The sequence below is a fragment of the Aspergillus karnatakaensis genome (assembly GCF_047715665.1).
Source record: "Aspergillus karnatakaensis strain CBS 102800 unplaced genomic scaffold BJY04scaffold_38, whole genome shotgun sequence".
Lineage (NCBI taxonomy): Eukaryota > Fungi > Ascomycota > Eurotiomycetes > Eurotiales > Aspergillaceae > Aspergillus > Aspergillus karnatakaensis.
Genome location: NW_027395750.1, coordinates 71067 through 91771, shown reverse-complemented (window position 1 = coordinate 91771; position 20705 = coordinate 71067). Strand labels below are relative to the sequence as shown.

The window sequence follows — 20705 nt, the reverse complement described above, 5'->3', positions numbered from 1 at the left end:
TATCCGGGTACCTAGGTGTCTCGGTAACTCAATATACGTCCCCTGGGTCAAAAAGTCCCCGAGGCATACACAGAGTTGAAAGGAACACGACCCTAGACGAATATCAAACTCACCGTTATCAAATTTTGAACGAATCTAATCTCTAGCCTCACCCCTGGTAGCAATCTATAAAATCTATAAATAACCTCTATAGTCCTGAGTCCTGACTGTCCCGTACGCGACCAAAACCCCAACAATACATACATACACCCTCCAGGTATTCCAGAACGGATAGAGTACCACAATAGATCTGCACCCCTCCGCGTGAACAACAGAATTTTCAACCAGCTGAAGACGCGATAAAAAAAACAAGGCACGAAGCAACAGCAATAGCCTGGATATCAGAATCTACACGGTCTAGAACAAATCTCACCTTGCATACGGAGTCACGGAGTCGAGGGGGAAAAGAAAAAAATTCGAGAAAAAGACTCGTCTAGATTCTTGGACGTGCATGAACAGGGCCCTCGGGCCGCGTGCGAGACTGCTAGCGGTTCTGCGCTTAGATCGATACTGAAAGATGCTGATGCGGATGCTGGTCTGGACTCGGCTGATAAGAGTTTTTCAGGCATCGAGCATGCAGTGCACTACTACTGCGAACCGAACTGCGTGCGCGGTCTTTGAGGCTGGGCTGGGATCGGGCGAGGGACGGCGGTCGCTTACAAGGAATTTGTCTTGGGAGTTGATTTGAGTTGAGAGGAGAGAGGTCACTTGATGGATTTGTCGTGGTTGTTGATGCTTGCGATGTGGAATAACGGATTAACGGATATGCGACCGAGAATTGGCCGTTCTGACAGTGACACTGTTTTTGAGACAAGATCTATTTTGGGTGGTGGTGGTGGGTGTACCGACTAAGACTTCCAACGGTCGCAACTGAGACATGGCTAGTTTTACTTCTGGCTTGCAGTCTCACTACCTCGAGGCAAGTGTCACAGACCCATTAGTTTATTGTTTAGGTTGTGACAGCGAGCGATACTGTACGCTGTACGCTGTAAGCGAACTGGGTGTTCGTTGGACTGTCGAAAAGTATGCGACCGATAATCGGACGAATGCTGGCTATCAGTTTGATCCGGCTGAACGCCTGTCGGCCAGCGCCCGAGACAACAGAGGAGAAATGGAAGATATACCCGACACCTGAAGCCCAAGAGTCGATGTCGGGGAAAGTCCACGAATACGAATATCTCTCGGGAGACGAAGAATGAAGGTTATCGTGCCGTGCTTCCGAGTCTGCCCTACGGCGTGTCCTCCTCCGGAATCTCCCCAAGCCTCAAGGCTGTGGTCTTGGTCTGGGCTTGATCTGCCGGCCCGATGATCCAATCTTGCGATACCTGATAGTCCTTAATATCGATTATCGATATCGAAATTCTCTCGAGGCCGGGGTTATCGCGTCAAGACGGGTCGATAGTCGCACGGACTGAGCCACGCCGGTGCAACCATCTTTACAAGATTAGAATATGACACCCTCGGAGATATCAGCATCTTTCCGGTGGGATCCCATTGCCCATGAGATCGAGGTCGATGAGAAATCAGTCTCTACAATTCTAATCAGTGCCATAACCAAGGCATACAGGCATACACTATACAGACGAGCATTGCCCGAGATATCTCCTTAACCCCATGCTGGCATGCTCGGTCTTTGCCTGCAAACCCCGGATGGAATAATCGGATAGAATAATCAAGAGTCTATACAAGTCCAGGAGTGTACTAACTACACTCAGTAGGAGACTAGCATCTCATCTCTCTGTACCTTCTCGAACCCCCGAAGAATTTTCACCCTGCATAAGCCATCCACCCAGAAACCTGATCCTTCGGAAGCTGGCGCACGAACCCTGCTCAACCCGAGAGAACGACCGAGGCCAAAATTAGTAGGCTTCGAGAAGAAGACTAGAAGAAAAAAAACCTTCAAAGGCCGGCGTGGCCGATGGCTACTGCAGCCAAGACTAGCGCAACGCTTACCGGGAGACCGGTGCCGTTTCGTGTACGGTTTCTGGTATTTTATTCTGCCAGTGCGAGCCTGAGCCTGAGGGCACTGCCTCATGAGTTGTCCTTCGCTTCGACGGTTTTCTGTTTGATGCTTTGCGATGCCATTCATATTAGAAATCAAAGATAGAACTGTTGTGAAAATTCTTCCTCTGCATAATTCCGCATAACAATTGGAACATTCCAACCAACCAACCACACGCTCTCTCTTCACGCTGATTGATTTGATCCGAGCTGACCCACCCCCATCCCATCCCCCCCATCAGCAATCCAGCATGAATCTCACCAGCCCCACCCCATTCCAATTCCAGGCAAAAGTGGCTGTGCTCTCATCCCATCCCTACCACCTCCATCCAATCAAACCCCCTCCACGCCCTACACACGGGCTTGAAAAAAATTTTCACTGTCACAAATCCATGTCAGAGTCCCGTGCAGGAGTTAAAGTGCTTACGATCGGGCCCTGATACGGTTGTTGGTACGGTCGTATCTGCCTATCAGGGCTTGAGAATGAGCGAAGGATTGGGATTGGGTGTAGTGAAAATTCTGATCGGATCAGATCTGACAGGGATGTACTGTTGCTCTTCTGCGAGGGATAGGGGTGTTGCAGTGTTTCGTTGCATGTGAATGCGAGTGTGGGAGAGGATGAAACAGGTAGGGTTTGGCGAGGTAGAAGGATTAGCAGGGAGGGATATGGATGGAGAGTTGCAGTTTGGTGCGGCGCTGTATGGAAGGGATTGACCTCGATGGTTGGATCTTGTTGAAGCCGAGGGGAACCGAATCTCTGTCAGGAGCCTTTTGGTCAAGTATGCGGAGTACTGTGTAGAGATTGGCATGCTCTGTACAGTACGGAGTGAGTCATGGAGAGTAGATGCTCTCGGCCGTGTATCTCGTGAGCATCATAGACTACGTGTAGAGCGACTCAACCCCAACATTCAACTGCATTTTCTACTATGAGTCTAACCCCGGAGCCGAAGACTCCAACGACTCGGCTACCCGTTCGGCACAAACCCAATCTCAGCCACGTCCACCTGGCCCAACCCCGGCGCCGAATCTCACAGACTTTAATTTTACACATACAGGATGACAGCATACCGTCGCAGTGGCAGCCACGAGATCCAGTCTTACGACAGATCACAATTTTCCCATCTCCCACCCCCGGCGCCGTTCCACGAGCGTAACCCATGCAGTAAGCGCAAGCGAGAGCCACAGATGTTCGTCGTAGAACTTACCATCTGTGGCAGATCTTGCATATGCGATGCAAGATCGTGGTTTGTGGCTTGCCACCTGCCTTCATGTCGGTTCAGCTGGGGTAGGATGCTTTGCTGGCGCTGCGGCTGCGCTCGCACTACGGAGTATGGGGTCGGTCGGTGGGTCGGCAGGTGAGGTCGAGTTCAATTCCAAGTCCCAGATCCCAGGTGAGGCTTGCACTGTGACTGTGACTGTGCACCCCTCGGACCTTCAGTGGTTGGGTAGAACTAGAACTAGAGACGAAGGCTGAGTCTGGGGTTCGGATCCACTTCCACGCGGAGGATGGATCGGTTGGGTTGGCGCTGGTCTCAGGCGGTACGGCGGCTTGCTTCGGTGAAGCGAGACATTGGTGGGTTTTCAGCTCAGCTGGTATGGGATTGCGAGAGTAAAAATTAGCTGTGGTTGGGGGAGTCTCATTGATGCGATCTGGATATCTGATCTGCAGGTGTGCGACAGTAGTGCTACAGTTGATCGATGGATTTATATTGTAGGCAGCGCAATTTCGAGTTCAGCGCGGCGAATTCAGATCTTGATCCTTGATGGTAGACGAGCTGAATTATGAGAAAGAGGATTTAATTATGTAGATTGTGAATGAGACTGGGAGTAGGTAGCGAGTCAGACAATGTCTCGCCGTCTCGGCCGCCTGGAGAAGGTACTCGGAGGAGAGCCTCTAGCGTTAACCCCGAACCAAGTACAAGACCAAACAACAAGTCAGGTGTTGAGATCATTCCAGACTCAGCTTAGAAGAACCAGAGCGAATACTCGTACTCGGTACCCCTCCCCAACAGTACAGAATGACACAAGGCTAGGCCAGTGGACAAGGACTATTGTATGACTACTGTGATCACGTTGTCCGTGACTCTTCACCTTCGTTCGTTGCGGGAGCTGGTCATGTGCCCGAAACTAGTCGGCCTTTTTGCCTAGTCTGACGGCGGTACGGGGATAATGCATCAGCTGACCGAGGTAGCCTGTCGCAACGGTCATGTTGGAACTTGTTAGTTAGTTAGCAGGTAGGTTCCGTAGTTCGTGACCTGGGATAAGCGAACAACATAACGGTCGCAACGGCCGAGAGAGGTCGCGTCGTAAGGTAGGGTAAGCAGATGGTAAGATATCCAGTACATCAATTAGGTTAGGTTACTCGGAACCAGGTTGCCGGAAGGTAACTCTGTTGTAGGTTACGCCGTGAATTCCCAGTCAACCAGCCGAGGAAAGCCCGGACGTCCCTGGCAGTGCATGCAGCAAGGCCCAGGGGAACAAGGAAGAAAACGTGGTCAAAGAAGGGTAGTCAGACTGAGATGAGATGGCGCTAAACGACGATCGCTCAAGGCATCCTGATTTCCAAAACCTGACAGGGAGAGCCGTAAGCGGTCCCTTGCAACTGCAAGAAGCGACTCGAATACGCGTGGTGGGCTGTGATCTCTGACCGGGGATGTCCGATAGGTGAGAGAGAGAGAGACAGACCCTTCCAGTCTTCAGATGCACAAGCCACAGATCGGTTGTGGGTTGTGGAATAACCGCGTGGCGGTGCGTGGACATTCTCTTTGACGATTTGTTCGGCAGCGCCAGCTCCGTCCACTCGAGCTTGCTCGCTCTTTGCTCTGGTGGATTGTGGAGCCGAGCATTCAACAATGATCTCCAGACCCGCACCCGACCGAGCATGGAGAGCACAGCTGGGGCCTCGGAGTGTCCAATTCTGATTATGCGGCCGCAGTGCAGTACACGCAAGGTATCTTATTTGTAATCGACTCATCGTGAGGAAGAGAGCGCTCCGGATGTTGTGGCTGAGATTTGAGCGCTAAATCTTCCCCTTCACGAAGAGAGCGTGAAGAAAGTGGAACTGGCTGCGATTAATGGCCCAATGCGAGCCCGTGTATCGGCTGTAACCTGCTCCGTCCGCCCTACGGCGTTGGATATGGATCCGGGGTCAGCTTAGCAATGTCGAGTCATATACCTCTTATTAATCCTGTAAGCATTCTTACTTCCGGGTAGAATTTGTCGGCAGGGCATCGGGCGAAGGTCGGCGATGTTGCTGACTTGGGATGCTGCGCATCGGTAAGGATGAATGACAGTCCGCCGGATAATCACAATCACCAGAGTAGAAGCCTAGAGTGCGCGGAGATACGGGAGATACAGTAGTCTACGCATTGTGTGCTGGAAAATCTCTGCAGCAGTTTGGGCAGTCTCGCTCATGCAACCCAATCGGCGATCAAAAGCGAGTCTGCCCGCGAGTCTGCGACAAGGCTGGAAAGGAGGTTAACCTGAAGAAGGATCGCTGCGTTGACACGAAGATCAACAGATTGGAAGAAAACCAAAATTCCAAAATAGAAATAGAAATCCCGGAAAAGATAATAAGAAAAAGAATTAATAGATTGATACTAGCGTGTGACGCTAGTAGCACTGTGGTAACGCCTCGTGAAATTTATTACAGCACTCTCAGCAAAGCTTGGGGATTGGATTGGTGATATCATGCTCGGCCTCACCTATATAGGTCCCTCATCCTCGACCCTTTCACTTTTGCCTCCATCTTATCAGCAAGACGAACTTTACCAAAACACCATCTACAACCTTATCTAAACACTTCAAGATTCATACCTAATCTCTCAGCTCCGGTAAGGCCTTATCCAACCATGACACCCAATCCCCACTACTGCTGCCATAGATCACTGTGACAGAGGCTCTCGTCATAAGGTGTGAGTCAAGACTAACCCTCTCGCGCTCCCCAGCAGATTTTCTATTTAAAACCCAAGACAAGACGCATTCTTCAGCACCACGCTACGAGACACTTCGAGAACAATCCAATCGCAGCTCTCAAACTCACAAATCTCGCCTCCCGCCAACCTTGGGACCGATTTCCCTGGGGCTTCTAAGCCAAACTCTCCAACCTACAACAAGCTCATCGGTGGCAAACTTCGATCCAGCTGTATCCGGTTCCGCCCGCTACATTATGTTCATGCCCGCATCGCGTAAGGGTGTCATCAGCGATTCGAACTCTCTTCCTTTCATCAACTTTCCCGACTCTGTCTACATCCAGGACGACCAATTCTTCCCTGAACTTTCACAAGAACTTCCCATCCAATATCTCACACAAGAGCAGCCACGCCTGCATTCGCCATTTGAGTACCGCACTTTCGCATCGCCGCCTTCATCAGCGCCCTCCTCCCCCGCTTCTCCCGCTTCCTCCACCTCTCACTTTCCCTCCGCAACGGCAGCTTCTGCCGACTACTCCACCGTCTTTGACGGTGCCTCCAGCTTCGAAGCCCCTTCAATGACCCCTGCGTCCTCCTACAACCCGTCGATTCACGTCCAGTCGCCACAGCAACAGTCCTTCATCCCACAATACCCTCAGCAGCAATACGTCTTTGATAACTCGCAGATGCTCGCGCAACAATATCTTCAGAACAACAACTGGGAGAACAACCTGCTCTCGAGCCCGTCTCACGCTCACACCATCCCGCGCACACACCAGTTCAACAGCCACAACCAGCACCTCCAGACTCCGAGTTCCTCATCCGGGAGGTCCCCTGGTAGCTCCTACCAACAACGATCAATTCACAGCAGCGCTCCTACCAAGCCGCTGCCGACTCCTGTGCACACACCGGTTCAGGCCTCGTTTCTAACCCCTCAGTACCAGAAGAACGACTCTGCTCACGATGGTGGTTTCTCGAGTCAATTCATGGCGGACCAGCAGCAAAACCAGTCACAGCATCAGCACCAGACAAGTGATCATTCTCACGCACCCTCGGTCTCCACCGTGAGCCACAATTCCCCTGTCACTCCTCAGACTGGTTTCGAGGAGATCGATGACACCAAGACTGCTCCTAATGGTGAGGACCGATTCCCTGCTGATGACCGATGGCTGGACGAATACTTACTCTTTGATACTGCAGACTACAGTGGGTCTAACGGACTTCCTCTGGGGATTCCCAAACTTACCAGAACCGTCACAGACGCTTACCAAGACGAGCTCTACAATCCAGCTGCAATGCAGACACCTCAGGTGCCGAAGCAACAGCACCAGCAAAACCTCCTTCCACAGTCGTACCCGAACATGAACATCGTTGCGAACAGAATCCAGGCTGCCCAGCAAAACCATCTCACGGCACGAAATCAATCCCCAGTCGGATCGATCAACCGCGAACGCTCTCCTTTCAGGCAAAACTCGCCTCTGGCTGCAGAGTACGAGCACGATGCATTCCGACAGCCGATCACTAGCGCACCAACAAGCCAACCGGGAATGAACATGCAGCAACAGTCCCAAGTCCCGCCAAACACAATATCCCCCAAGGATGCCGTTCTGAACGACTTCAACGAGGGCGATGACCACGGGTTGCCGATGTCTTATCAGCCTGATTTCAACCTCAACGAAGCTATGCTCCGACAGGACAACAGCTTTGCTGCCGCTCCCAGCTTCCCTGCGATGGATGCGTTTCCCCATTTCAACCAGGCCTCCTCATCCCAGCCGTTCTTCCCGAGTCAGCCTCAGCAGAGTCGGAGACAGTCGCAGCAGCAAAGCAACCTGTTGCACCACACTCCAGACTTCCCTGCGCCGCTGCCTCGCTTTGAGTCTACCAACAGCGAAGTGTATCATGACATAACTTCTCCTACGCTATCCAAGACGGCTGTTCCCGTCCAGCGAGAGATCACCCGACCTCAAAATACCTCTTCCGACAGCGGGACCTACACTTGCACATACCATGGCTGCACGCAACGGTTTGAGACACCGGCCAAGCTACAGAAGCACAAGCGTGAAGCGCACCGTCAAACCACGCCAGGAGGTCATCTGGTTGGGCGCGACGGAGCATCACGCAACTCTCAGGCTGGACCCCACAAATGTGATCGGATCAACCCGTCGACAGGCAAGCCCTGCGGTTCGATTTTCTCCCGACCTTACGATCTTACGCGGCACGAAGACACGATTCACAATGCCCGTAAGCAAAAGGTCCGTTGTCATTTGTGCACCGAGGAGAAGACGTTTTCCCGCAATGATGCTTTGACGCGGCACATGCGGGTGGTGCACCCGGATGTTGATTGGCCCGGCAAGCAAAGGCGCAGAGGGGGCCGGGAGTAGACTCCTCAGGGGGTTTGACTTCTTCTCCATATTACGCTACTGCGACGATTGCTGGACCCTTGAGGTTTGTGGCAGAAAGTGCCAAGGTGGAGCAGCGAATGAGACGAACTCTTTGACAGAGTCGATCGCAACGACTGCAGCGTCCCAATCATCAATCCATGACTCGGGAATGACATGGGGAAGCCATTGATGTCATGATGACGTCACTTATACCACCGGCGGTGTCCACGTCGAAATTCGGACCTCACCATCACGACCTCAAACCTCAACATGACGCATGCCCATTACATTTTTAATACTGTTTGTCTTTAGCAAAGCCCTGTTTGTTTTCTCAATCCGTCCTATAGATTTCCTTTTTCCACCTTGCGGCATGGGATGGTCATCCATTTTCTGCAAACCAAAAGACTGTGCTTCTATGGGCGGGACTCGTGTTTATGACTATTGACGCTGTGTTACGATTCCGTTTCACTGTACCATTATTGATTCTTATGATTACGATGACTCGCATGATTCTCGGTGTTTTCTTTTCTTCGATACAGTTTGCATTGGGATTTCCGAAGGCGCACGAGACTTGATAAATGGGCCTGGGGCTGTATATTAGGATTGTACATTACAAAGAGCTTATTGATGATCGCATGTTCAATCCTCCTAGAGACTCGGAGAAAGTTATCTTTGATCTTGTGCATCGTCATTGCAATTCAACCGAGAATTCAAGAGCGACGTTATAATATGTTATCTAACTATGACCAGCTATTACTGAAACTGGAATCTCCCCATCCGATCCATCCATCATCCATAACCAATGACCAACGACCCATATAGGCCAGGGAAGTCAACTCCATCAAAGAATGACTCGAGCACTCCCCTCATAACCCCCATAGTTACTCCGTAGTCACTAAGTTAGAGGTAATGAAACAAACCCGTAAACCGACGATCAAACGTCAGAGTCGCGCACCCTATTCCAACCCCCGGGTTGCCATTGGCTGCGATCGGCAAAATCGAGCACAGAAGAACCCCACTTTAGCTACCCAGAAATGCCCATCATGACGATCTCTTGCTGGGTTCTGTTGGGCTGCAGGAGGTCGGACCCACTGTGTGCTGGATTGAGCTTTAGCCTTTGCGGGAGTTGGGGATCGGCTTCCGCCCGCCTTGCGCTGCTGCGAGTGCACTGCGTAGGATGAGGGAGATAGACTGGACTAGTGGAAGCTAGGGGGTGTGCCCTTTCCTGGAACTCATGAAGGGGTGAATGTATGTGGATAACTCGTTGGTGGCTGTGATTGTGCGGGTGGGGAGGTGAGGTTCGGATTTGGTATATGGTGCTGGTAGTTACGCGGGGCTGGATATATTGTGTAGCGATGAAGTACAAGGGGTGAAGCATGGGGCTGTTGGGTATATTATTGGTAGGGTGTGCATCTTTTGTTCTTGAAGAGTTGAAATTTGAAAACAAGGGCGGGCTATAATTAGTGTTATGAGATTGTATAGGGGTAGACGTAAGTGGAGGCAGGTTAGTACCTAAATTGCAGGGATATACGTCAAAGTGCAGGCAGGTTATATTGTAAGTAGAATTATTGGGTGTTCTTGCATAGTATACTAAGTATACTATATCACAGTTCTAGAATGCCATTCGTACATCTCGAAACATACACTCTGGACGAAAGCTGTAATTCTGATCATATGCAGGTGCTATGGAGCACCTCCTCATATGAGAATCTGCCGTACTCCTTTCTCCCTCACCGACCTCCAGTTTCCAACAGTCAAGCCACTGCTTCATCAGGCAATGCTTGGTTCGTCCGGTTCCTCTGTGGTCTTAGTTTGCTCGTTTAGACTTGCCTCAACCTTCCACATGAACCGTTTCCATGAATATTGCTGCCTTGAGATATCACACCACACCACACCACGGAGAGATTCCCTGCGCTTTGCCTGCTTTTACAGTCATCAGCTGATGAAGTTACCAGATATACCGCATTGAATGATCTCCAGCTTGCACGCTTGGGAAAGGCGGTTATACTATTCAACACTATGAGAGCCAATGCTCCAATGAGCTTTGGTGCAGAGTTTGAGAGTATCGATCATCGCTGTCGCGAACTGGACTGACTGACTAGGCTACCTACGATTAAGTGAGCGATGAGTGCCAGCAACCTTCCTACCTCGAGAACAACAAGATGTCCTTCATGCCTATCAATGAAGGGCTCCTTGAGTCGAATTTCCACCCATCACAGCGCCTCCACAGCAGGAACTATGCACCCCTCATTGACAGGAAGCTTTCCGGTAGCTCCGCGAACTGTAAAGCTTGGAGTAACCCCAAAGCTTCTAGAAGCCCTTACCCCATGGCACGGGACTTTTATTGATCGCGATAGGAAAGCTTCCGTCCCTGCGTAAACTTTAGGGTTGTCCGGAGTCGCAAGCCTACCGAACTCAGCTTTAGGCGATTATACTCTAGGGGTGACGATACCCGTGGCCTGTTCAGGTTTTACGTTTTCGATCCCTTCAGGGCCGTCAATATCGCCGAGACACTCAAGTCTGGTAGTCAGAGCCTGTAGGACGTTGGTTCACTCCTCTCCACGTGGCTGACCGCGTGGACTCGAAGCTTGATCCTTATGGGCTTACACTGCTTGCTCATCCAGCATTATGGAGATACTCACTACGTATAATTAGCGCCTTTAAGTACTAGCGACCCCGGTACGGAGTGATGTGCTGGGATTACTTGCAATATATATTGTTACCTGGTTGCCTTGCCGCATCCGTCAAACTTCAAGTAAACTTCTAGCGGAGGAAGTACAGTACGTACAATAAATAATATGCCATCTCTCACAACTAGAAGGTCCGGATTAATACCTTCAACACCCATATGTCCTCAATGGATCATATCGGCCTTTGGGAGCTCAATCAACAATTACCATTATAAGACGTGAATAAAGGCAAAACAGTACATACGACCACAGGGTGAGGAGAACAGGGCTTCCCGTCCGCTCAGCCGTACTTAAGCCTCACGCCGGCTGGTTAGTAGTATGGTGGGTGACCACATGCGAATCCCAGCTGTTGTATGTTTTTTGGCCTGCGTAGCGAGCATTTATTTATGTTTTTTTTTATCTCCCACTCATCGGGACATCCGGTCAAGTGCACCATGGGAAGCGGAGTTTGGTTAACTCGAAGAAGCCAGACGGTGCAAGTTTAGCAACAACCGCGGATAAAGTAGCGCAAAAGCAGAGAAGAGTTTGCAGAAAAGGGTTTAATTCGATGCCTAATATGTGGGACCCGAGCATTGAGCGTTTGTTTGCTCATTTAGATCCGCGAGTCCATGGTATTTACATCTCTGACAATATTCATGAACCCTATACTAGACCCATTTCATTACATACCTACCTTTTCCAATGCGCCAGTCCTATACTCTTGGCATTGTCTACTATTCGACCCTGATCAGGCTCGCCATTCGATAACAAGCTGGTTGAGCTGCGGCGGGGGGCCTAAAGAACGACCAAGGCAAAGTCTCTTGAAACTGTTGTTATGATTGGTGAGGTGATCCTGTAGATCTCCCTGCTATTTACGACAGCATGGCAGTGCTGTCGAGTATAAAACAAATCAACATGTCTGCCAAAGATAGTCTTCCCTTGCATCCTTGATCCCATGGCGACCGAATATGTCCCTCTCCCTGCGCAGACCGGACCTTCAGTCACCCATAAACGAAAAGACCTGAAGGCAAGAACAGCATGGGAGCGAATCGGTAGTATCGGTATCGTGATTCTGCTCCTCGGTTCTATCGTGCTTCTCGCGCCAGTCTCGCTTCTGGCGGTCATATGGAAACGATCGACCGACGCAGTTGCCGGCGGCCCTCCGCTATCGCCCTGGATCACCATCCTCAACGCGAACTGGTTGACTGGCGTGGTGACAATATGCACTGCAGTCATTCGGCTTGTCATTGCTCTTCAGGTCAGCCAGACCACGGCAATGATTGCTGGTGTTATCCTTGAAGCCGTCGGCACTCCGCTCATCGATGCGCCCTATTTGTCAATGATCAGAGCTGTCAGCACCACTCCGAACAACCTGTTATACCCGTTCAGGCTGCAGCCGCTCAAGAGTTTTCTTTCATTCTGCATCTTTCTCCTGGTGATCCTCCAGATCACCGTGGCTGTGGCGTCGCAATTCCTCTCCACGATCCTCGTTTCGGATTTTGGCAGCGGAACATTCACCTCTCCATCGAATACCACAGAGATCCCGATCATGCCCTATAACCTGGAGAGTCTTTCCTGGTGGTCAAATCCCCCCGCAGCAGCTTGGACCTTTGCCGAGCACTCGGAACCATTCATTGAGGGTTCAGACTACCACGACACCGGTCACACCTACCGAGCAATCCCGCTCTTCGAGACGGAATCGCAGCGCATCAGCTTGCAAGAGTACCACGGCCAGGCGCCGGTGATGGACAACCGCGTCATATGCGCAAGTCCCGTTCTAGCCAATCTCACGCTGGACATCAACAACGGCGCCCGCCTACAAGGACACGCGAACATCGCCAACGACTCATACCTCCCATTGGGGCAGGACGAGCCACAACCTCGATACCAATACTTCGACTGCGCTTTGCCCTACGGTCCTAAGGTGGCAGGAACAGGCGGCGAATCAAGCCTGTGTCGTTCCTTGTTTACCATTGACACCTTTGGCAATACCAGCGAGCCACTCACAGAGTTCCCCTCTTTCGACGTCTTCTTCATCCTCGACGCTCTCGACAGAGATTTTCTCACAGAATTCTCCCTGCAGACTGTAAATCTCAGAGACACCCGGCGAGAAGGGCCCTGGACAATCATTGATGGCTCTTCATCCTCCAGACCCGCCGTCCGCATAACCGCCTGTCTTACAGATCCTACCGCCAACACCTTCGTCATCGACATGCACCGCTCCCGCGATGGCACCGAGCCCCGCGTGTCATGGAACCGTAAGACCCAAAGCTACAACACCATCGCAATCCGCCACCAGCTCGGCGCATCCCAATCCCCCTATACCCCGCAAGCCCGCGGCCTGCTAACCCTGACCCCACGCTCCGACTGGAAACCCTACGACTACATCAGTGCCGACTCCCCGGGCTCCAATAAACCCCAAGCAGGAATCCACACCTGGTCTTTTGCAGAAACCCTCCCCACCGTCAACACAGACACGCTCCTCGCAAACCAAAGTCTAGCAGACCAGACCCTCCTCCTCTCCCTCTCCAGCACAGAAGCCCGTTACAACGCGCACGCAAGCCACGTGCATTTATTCCAGGACATCCTGCGCGAGACAGAGAGTCCAGCGCTTGCAGCGCAGGCCTTACTCACGCGGAGTTTCCAAACGGCGTACTACGAGACGCTGCCGCGGGTGAATCAGACACTCCCCGTGGAGGTTGCATTTGCGACGACGCAGACGACGCCGGTGCGGTGGACGGGATTTGCGGTGGGGATGGCTATTATCGCGGTGCATTTGGGGATTGTGGTGGTTTTTACAGTGATGTTTGTGTGTTTTACGCGGAGCTCGTTTACGCATGAGACCTGGCAGGCGGTCGAGCAGGTTGCGGCGGGTGATGTGATCTCGATATTGAAGGAAGTGGAGGGGATGAAGGATGAGGAGGTTGAGAGGTGGGGGGTGGAGTGTGAGCCACGGCTGAGGGAGCAGGTTTTCATGAGATATAGAGGGTAAGTACCATTTTGATGTACGATTTATGATAGACTGGAGTTGATTCTTGGGGGGGTATTGGAATATGCGATGCCAGTACAAGACACGAACCCCGATTCACTCCTGTCTCCAAGTCAATCAAGTCTTGCCGGAGCTTGAACAAGAGCTTAGGAAGCCAATCCCTGCTCAACTCCTGATAGCTCTTCTATATCTACTCTCTTCACATCCTATTTCTCTCCCAACTCACCTGAGCTTCCACTCTCACTCTCAACATCCCTCTCCCGCTTCGCCTTCCGTTTATCCCTAAGCACAAAGAGCTGTATCACAACAACCCCAATAATAGCCGCAATGACCAGCCCAAATGTCGCTGGAAAGCCATACCCTGTAACCATAGGTATTAGCTTCAAGACCAACATGGAAGTAAGATAGAGAACCCACGAAAAGACGGCGCCATCGTCTGCGGAAAGATCACAACCGGCAACCACGCCGCGACCGCATACTGAAACCCATTCATGCTACTGATCACCACAGCCCGTTGCTCGTTATCATCTGCGCAGACCTCGTTTGCCCAGGAGTAGCTGTTTCGTCAGTCTCACTCACACTCATGCAGATACCTCTCTTGCCGAAAGATCATAGAAGGCTAGGGTACTCACAAAACAGCAGTCATAAGCTGCACCCCAATCGTCAGAAACGCAAACTGCTTAAACGCCACGCTCTCCGGCCAGAACGCCAGGACTCCGTTCGGCAGCAGGCCGTATATCAGCGGGATAACCACGAATGCGAACCGGCTGCCTGTGTAATCGGACAGAAAGCCCCAGAGGACTACGCAGGCGGCGGAAATCAAGGATGTGCCGGTGGGGATGACGTTGCGGTCGGCGACGGAGAAGTTTTCGGATTTCAGCCAGATGCCGAAGTAGCCGTTGCCGCCGCAGGAGGAGCCGTAGAGCTGGATTGTTTGTTAGAAGGAGTGCGAGTTGAGAGTTGAATAGGGGAGACAGACCACGTATCCGGCGACAAAGGCATACCATTTCCAGGTACTCAGGATACGCTTGAAGGTCTGCAAGGTGATTTTGACTGGAGGGGCTTTGCCGGCGCGCTGCACTCGTTCAACAGCGAGCTCGCGCTCCTTGTCAGAGAGGAACCACACGCGCGTGGTATACGGCGTGTCAGGGAGGATGAAGAAGGTCGCAATCCCAACAGGGATAGTCATGCACTTGAGCGCGTCAGCATAATATGTGCAATCAAACCATGTAATAAGATCGACTACTCACCCCGCAAACAATATACAACCACCTCCACCCCTCCAACCCCCTCTCGCCATTCAGATTCTCATAAACCGCCGCCTGGAGATACCCCCCAAACGCCGTGCCCAATGGCGCCGTCATATGGAACAGCGCCACCCTCTTCGCCAGCTCCGTCTTCGTATACCAACTCCCAAGCAGATAAAGCAAGCTCGGGAAGAAAGAGCTCTCGAAAAACCCCACCAGAAACCGGAACGCGTACAGCTCACCCACGTTCTTCAGCCCCGCCTGCGCGAACGTGAACACGCCCCAGCCGATCTCCATGGCAGCGAGCCAGATCGACGGCCTCACGCGCTGGATGATGAGTGTCGAGGGGATTTGCATTACGGCGTACGCGACTGTGTAGACGGTTTGCGCGTAGGTGTACTCGTTGCCATACATGGAGAGGGCCTCCTGCATGCCGGAGACGTAGGCGTTGGCCATGTTGCCCTGGTCGAGGTATTTCATGAAGAAGCCGAGGCAGCCGGTTGTGAGCAGGGCGATGTCGAGTTTTAGGAGGAGGGCTTTTTCTTCGGGAGATTTGAGGTGGGTGTCTGTGTCCCAGATGAAGGAGCGGAATGTGCGGCGGGGTGCATTTTCGGCAGTGGGTGTAGGAGAAGAGGTGGATGGGGAGACTGTGGCTGCTGCTGTTGTTGTCTCGGGCTCTTTGGGCCGGTGGCTGTCTAGAGATGTCATTTTGATTTGGCTTTTCAGTGGGAAGCTTGGTTGACTTGGCTAGCCATGGTCTTGTATCAAGGGTTTTTAAGGATCATTTAGAGAGGGGTGTATCACGACATGCTGGCGTGATATTAGCTTCAGAACAGATCATGGCTAGGGCGGATAACCCCGCCATACTCCTCCATTAGAACATTAGCATGGCTGAAGACCTGTAAGAACACTTGTAGAGACAGGGATTCGATGGCGAATTGGAGTAGTCTTGCCCCCATCCCCAATCTCCTATTGTTGCTATCTATACCCCTGCCTAGACCTTAGGATACCCTCTCTCCTTATAATTACCCTCTCGCGTATTTGCATCATGCACCGCATGAACCTTCCCCTCCTTGAGCGCTGTAACAACAGCCTCCTTCCTACTCACACTCCCACCAACCTGCCTCGGAACCTGTCCCTTGATCGTCACCCGCACCCCATGTCTATGCAACGGCGCATAATCATGCGTTGCGCGATGCGTAACAGCCCTACACACAGTACTCAGCACATATACACTACCAAAAGGAGGAGAGGAGAATAGCCTACCGATTATCCCACCAAGCAACCGAATTCCTCTCCCAGCGAAACCGCACCATATGGTCCTGCGCCGTGTGGATATGCGTATACAGCAGCTCCAGCAGCTTATCGCTCTCATACCGCTTCAGCCCGTCGAGTCTGGTCACGAACCCCGAGTTGAGGTTTAGCACTTTGTACCCTGTGACCGGGTGCGTTGTTATCAGCGGGTGGAGGGTTTCGACGGGGCGCTCGGGGCGTTTCGCGCCCCAGTGGTTGATGACGGAGTCGTAGACGTGCTGTTATCATGTAATGTCAGTAAGATCTTCGAGATAGAGGCGTGAGGTAGGGCTTACCCCAGAGCTGTGCCAAGCGCTCAGAGTATCGGCGAAGGCTTGGAGGGGCTTGGAGAGGGTTTCGTAGGTGCCGTATCCGGATATCCTGCGCTTATTAGCTTGGGGTTGTGTCTTTGCTGGAGAGGGCTACCAGTTGGTGTCGCCGCCGGTAGGAGGTAGCTCGTCGATTCGGAGGAGGGAGAAGGAGGGTGGGTTTGCTTGGAAGCTGCTGTCTGCGTGGAAGTCGGCAAAGGGCCACTTGAAGTGCACGTAGGTGGCTCGGAAGTCCCTGGTGGTTGGTTAGTTGGTCCTGTTTATCGTGATGAGGATGTACGCACTCGTCCTGTTCTTGGATGTTTGAAACAATTGGCTTGCCCTTTGCTTTTTCGTCTTCGGGGTCTGGGAGGAGCTCGGGAATTCCTGGAGAGTTAGCACGGTAATCATATAATTAGCGAAGACATACCATAGTAATTAAACAGCTCTCGCTGACCCTCCGCCGTGATATCTTGATCACGGAAGAATAGCACTCCTCTATGCGCAACTAACAACGCCAGCTCATCCTTAACAGCATCACTAATTGTCGATAGTTGCAGCCCAGTAATCAGTGTTCCGAGCGAAGGCGTGATGTCAACCCTCTTGACATTCGGGTCTGAGAGTAAATTCGGAAGATCAGGGTCGGCTGACAATCCGCGATCCTTCGGGACAGCAACTGGCTCGCGAATCCCTCTTTGCGGGACATAGTCTCCTAGTGGTCTGAGAGGGAGACCTCGTTGACGGACAGTAGGGTAGTCATTTGTCTCGGGGTATACAACCTCTGTTGGCCGGGTGTCGCTCAGCTGAGTGACCTTTTCCCCATCAACAGTCAAAATACCTTGCGCCATAATGAATGTCAGATCGGTTATCGTTGTTTTTGTGGTGAAGTTCCTGATACTACAGGTTTAAATATCGTAGCTCACGGATCTCGGCTAGCTAGCATCTATACACGCCATTTCCCTAGCGGTGATGCGATCCCCCCCGAGTCATTCGCACCAATCGCTTGCCGGTCATTAATTAGCGAGGATCCAACACGAAATATAAGGCGTGGATGAGTTGCTTGTTCTCCAACTACCGGCCCACTGGGTCGGCATAATCTCTCTTTCAGTCGTACCTGATGCTCATGCAGGAGGAAGACGGTTCTCGCCCGAAAGACCTACTTCCTAAACCCGGCCCGCTTAGATAATTGCAGAATAGATATCTCGTTTGATATATTGCGTGATACGTTGTAGCTGGATTCATAGTTCTGTCGTGATGAGAGTCAGACAAGGGATACCTTAAATACGACGAAGATCCCTGCTCTCTTCGCCCCATTGACATCTCAGCTTGACTCCAAGATAGACAGACGCAGGATGTCCAACCCCCCTACCACTCGCTCCTCCCAGGAGCTCTCAGACCCCAAACATGAAGCCATCCAAGTCAACCCCATCGCCGACTCTGGCGACTCCAACTCCAACGCCGACCCCCTGCCCATCCCCCCAACAACAATCCCCTTCCGCCGCTCCACAAAATTCCAAGCCGCCGTCCTTGCAGGCGTCTTCTTTTGCGGACCCGGTATGTACGGGGCCCTGAATGCTTTAGGTGCCGGCGGCCTACGCAGTCCGCACCTCGTCAACATCACCAGCGGGATCTCCTACGGCATGAACGTCGTCTTCGCGCTGCTAACAGGTGTCTTTGTGAATCTGTTTGGCGAGAAGATCGTTCTCTGCATGGGGGTTTGCGGGTTCGCGTTGAATGGCGCGAGTCTGTACTGCAATAACAAGTTCCATACGATCTGGTTTATGTATTGTGCGGCGGTGGTGCAGGGGTTTACGACTGCTATTCTTTGGTAAGCTACCCTTGTTATCTCCTCCAGCTGGAGTGCTGTGTTGTCATTTCTGGTTTGATATTGTTGCTAATACTATGCTGTACAGGGTTGTCCAGGCCTCCGTCATGCTTGCGTATCCAGAGCCAGACTTTAAGGGGAAATTCAGTACATACTCACCCTAACTCCCCCTACTCTCTTTACTGTATGCAAGGACTAACATCCTCCAGTCTCAATCTGGTACGGCTCCATTGCAGCCGGAAACTCCATCGGCGGCGCCCTAGCCCTAGGCTTCAACGCCGAGAACAAGAACGCAGGGAAGATCACACCTGGTACAGTTATCTCGCTTTTTATCCCTCTTAATTAATACAATAAGCCATACTAAGGTGTATCCAGTGACATATATTCCGTTGATTGCAATCGCCGCCTACGGCCCCTTCATCGCCCTCCTACTCTCAAACCCCGCCAAAGTCATCCGGCGCGACGGCCGCAAAATCGAGAGCAAGAAGCAGCCGAATGCGCTACAGGAGGCCAAGAAGGTGTTTAGTGCGGTGAAGCGGAGGGAGGTATGTTACTGTCATCATCATCAATCCTTCCATTTCCATTCCCATTCAGACCCCAGCTTCGATACTAACAACATAGATGCTCCTCCTCACCCCCATGTTTATATTCAGCCAGTGGTTCCTCTCCTACAAAGGCAACTTCACCGCCGTCTACCACTCTGTGCGCGGGCGCGCCTTGACGGGTTTCGTGGGTGCATTCTCCGGAATCGCAGGGACGGTGGCAATGGGGTATTTTCTTGACGCGAAGTCCCTGGGTCGACGGAGGAAATTCATCACCGCGTTCGTAGGCACTTATATCGCGTACACGCTGGTCTGGGTGTGGTTCACGGTTGTGCAGTGGTATTACCAGAAGACCAGTCCTGTAGGGCTGGATTGGGAACAAGGGGAGTTCTATGCGAGTTTTCTGCTGGTTATTGTTGATGGGTGGGTTTTCTCTCTCTCTTTACCTTGATATCTGGTTAGGATTGGACATTGGGACTGAATTAACGAGGATAGGTTCGTCGACCACGCGTTCCAGACATTCATGTATGCGCTTGTTGGGTCGTTGAGCGAGAATGTGGATGAGCTGGAGCGGTACACGGGGTTCATGAAGGCTGTTAATACCGGTGGTGCGGCGCTGGGGTATGCGGTGCAGACGAAGTGGAGTTTGATGGGGTCGGAGGCGCTGCTGTAAGTCTTTTTCTTCTTGTTTGGCTGTAAGCTGGGACTGATGTCGAATAGGTTAGGGCTTTGGGTTGTCCAGATTATCCCGACTTGGTTGGTGGTGAGGGGGGTGCAGGATTAAAAGTCGAAACCATGAAGAGTGAATGTCAAATGCCGAATAGTTGTTCTGGATATAGATATAGAGTGTTTCCACTTCGGAGTGTATGAGACAGCACCTAAATGCATTGTCTTGATAGATAGATTCTCTGTCGAGGAGACCTCAAAAGGAAACTCAGTATATCCCCCTGGCCCCTCAAAAGATCTCGACGGTCCTTCTGAGGCCAAAGACAAACAAATGACTCAAGCCACACAGGAAGAAGCAAGAAACTCACTGGAAATATCGGAATTGTCAGACTTGTCGGGGCTTGTCGGGCCCATCAGGTCCGTCGGGCATATCGGGCTTGTCGGGTTAATCAGACTGCTGCTAATTTGTCGGATTGTCGGATCCTTGATCCTTCACAGGTCACTATACCAGAACACAAAATAAAGATCACATCTTACAGTCTCTTAATTGATTTAATCAAGTTCAAGCACCAAAAAAAAAAGAGAAAAAATGACAGCCCAACGCGGGGGTTGAACCCGCAACCTTGAGATTAAGAGTCTCACGCTCTGCCGATTGAGCTAGCCGGGCTATGATTGATGGGAAAGCCTTTTTTTATTTCATATTATATCCTTCAAAAAGCTAGCAGCTCGATAAGTAATTAAATATGAGGTCGGGATGCGGGTGAGGCTGAGCGTGGGTCTATGATTCTTCTCCATTTCTCTCTAAAGTCCTACTGGTCAGAACGTGTTCTCTGC

At 51.7% G+C, this 20705-nt stretch overlaps 7 protein-coding genes and 1 non-coding gene across 8 annotated transcripts; 3 read left to right on the top strand and 5 right to left on the bottom strand.

The window, feature by feature from the left end:
* Positions 1-2286: 2286 nt before the first annotated feature.
* Positions 2287-2972, bottom strand: BJY04DRAFT_94478 (uncharacterized protein). The gene is made up of 2 exons (XM_073721350.1): positions 2468-2972; positions 2287-2402 (listed from the first exon to the last, which is right to left on the bottom strand). Exon 1 carries the CDS (start codon positions 2847-2849, stop codon positions 2511-2513), a length of 339 nt encoding a protein of 112 aa, XP_073569163.1. The 5' UTR covers positions 2850-2972; the 3' UTR covers positions 2287-2402; positions 2468-2510.
* A 2594-nt stretch (positions 2973-5566) lies between these two features.
* On the top strand, positions 5567-8471 carry BJY04DRAFT_94461 (stress-regulated transcription factor RPN4). The gene is made up of 3 exons (XM_073721349.1): positions 5567-7088; positions 7152-7157; positions 7212-8471. The coding sequence occupies exons 1-3, from the start codon at positions 6209-6211 to the stop codon at positions 8330-8332; spliced, it is 2007 nt and encodes a 668-aa protein (XP_073569162.1). The 5' UTR covers positions 5567-6208; the 3' UTR covers positions 8333-8471.
* A 719-nt stretch (positions 8472-9190) lies between these two features.
* BJY04DRAFT_94374 (uncharacterized protein) lies at positions 9191-9872 on the bottom strand. The gene has a single exon (XM_073721348.1). The coding sequence runs from the start codon at positions 9708-9710 to the stop codon at positions 9357-9359; it is 354 nt and encodes a 117-aa protein (XP_073569161.1). The 5' UTR covers positions 9711-9872; the 3' UTR covers positions 9191-9356.
* Positions 9873-11956: 2084 nt separating this feature from the next.
* BJY04DRAFT_220201 (uncharacterized protein) lies at positions 11957-13993 on the top strand (the record flags this gene model as incomplete). Its single annotated transcript, XM_073716805.1, has 1 exon — positions 11957-13993. One exon carries the CDS (start codon positions 11957-11959, stop codon positions 13991-13993), a length of 2037 nt encoding a protein of 678 aa, XP_073569160.1.
* Positions 13994-14196: 203 nt separating this feature from the next.
* BJY04DRAFT_220200 (major facilitator superfamily domain-containing protein) lies at positions 14197-15945 on the bottom strand (the record flags this gene model as incomplete). Its single annotated transcript, XM_073716804.1, has 5 exons — positions 14197-14351; positions 14408-14547; positions 14623-14915; positions 14970-15182; positions 15241-15945. The coding sequence occupies 5 exons, from the start codon at positions 15943-15945 to the stop codon at positions 14197-14199; spliced, it is 1506 nt and encodes a 501-aa protein (XP_073569159.1).
* Positions 15946-16123: 178 nt separating this feature from the next.
* Positions 16124-17712, bottom strand: BJY04DRAFT_94354 (TauD/TfdA dioxygenase family protein). The gene is made up of 6 exons (XM_073721347.1): positions 17269-17712; positions 17144-17225; positions 16957-17094; positions 16827-16911; positions 16504-16769; positions 16124-16445 (listed from the first exon to the last, which is right to left on the bottom strand). The coding sequence occupies exons 1-6, from the start codon at positions 17684-17686 to the stop codon at positions 16232-16234; spliced, it is 1203 nt and encodes a 400-aa protein (XP_073569158.1). The 5' UTR covers positions 17687-17712; the 3' UTR covers positions 16124-16231.
* Positions 17713-18190: 478 nt separating this feature from the next.
* Positions 18191-19989, top strand: BJY04DRAFT_220198 (MFS general substrate transporter; the record flags this gene model as incomplete). The annotated part of the gene is made up of 7 exons (XM_073716803.1): positions 18191-18666; positions 18752-18810; positions 18873-18974; positions 19039-19208; positions 19285-19628; positions 19701-19874; positions 19926-19989. The coding sequence occupies 7 exons, from the start codon at positions 18191-18193 to the stop codon at positions 19987-19989; spliced, it is 1389 nt and encodes a 462-aa protein (XP_073569157.1).
* Positions 19990-20465: 476 nt separating this feature from the next.
* Positions 20466-20538, bottom strand: BJY04DRAFT_t108. The gene has a single exon. It is a non-coding gene; the product is annotated as a tRNA-Lys (tRNA).
* Positions 20539-20705: the final 167 nt, after the last annotated feature.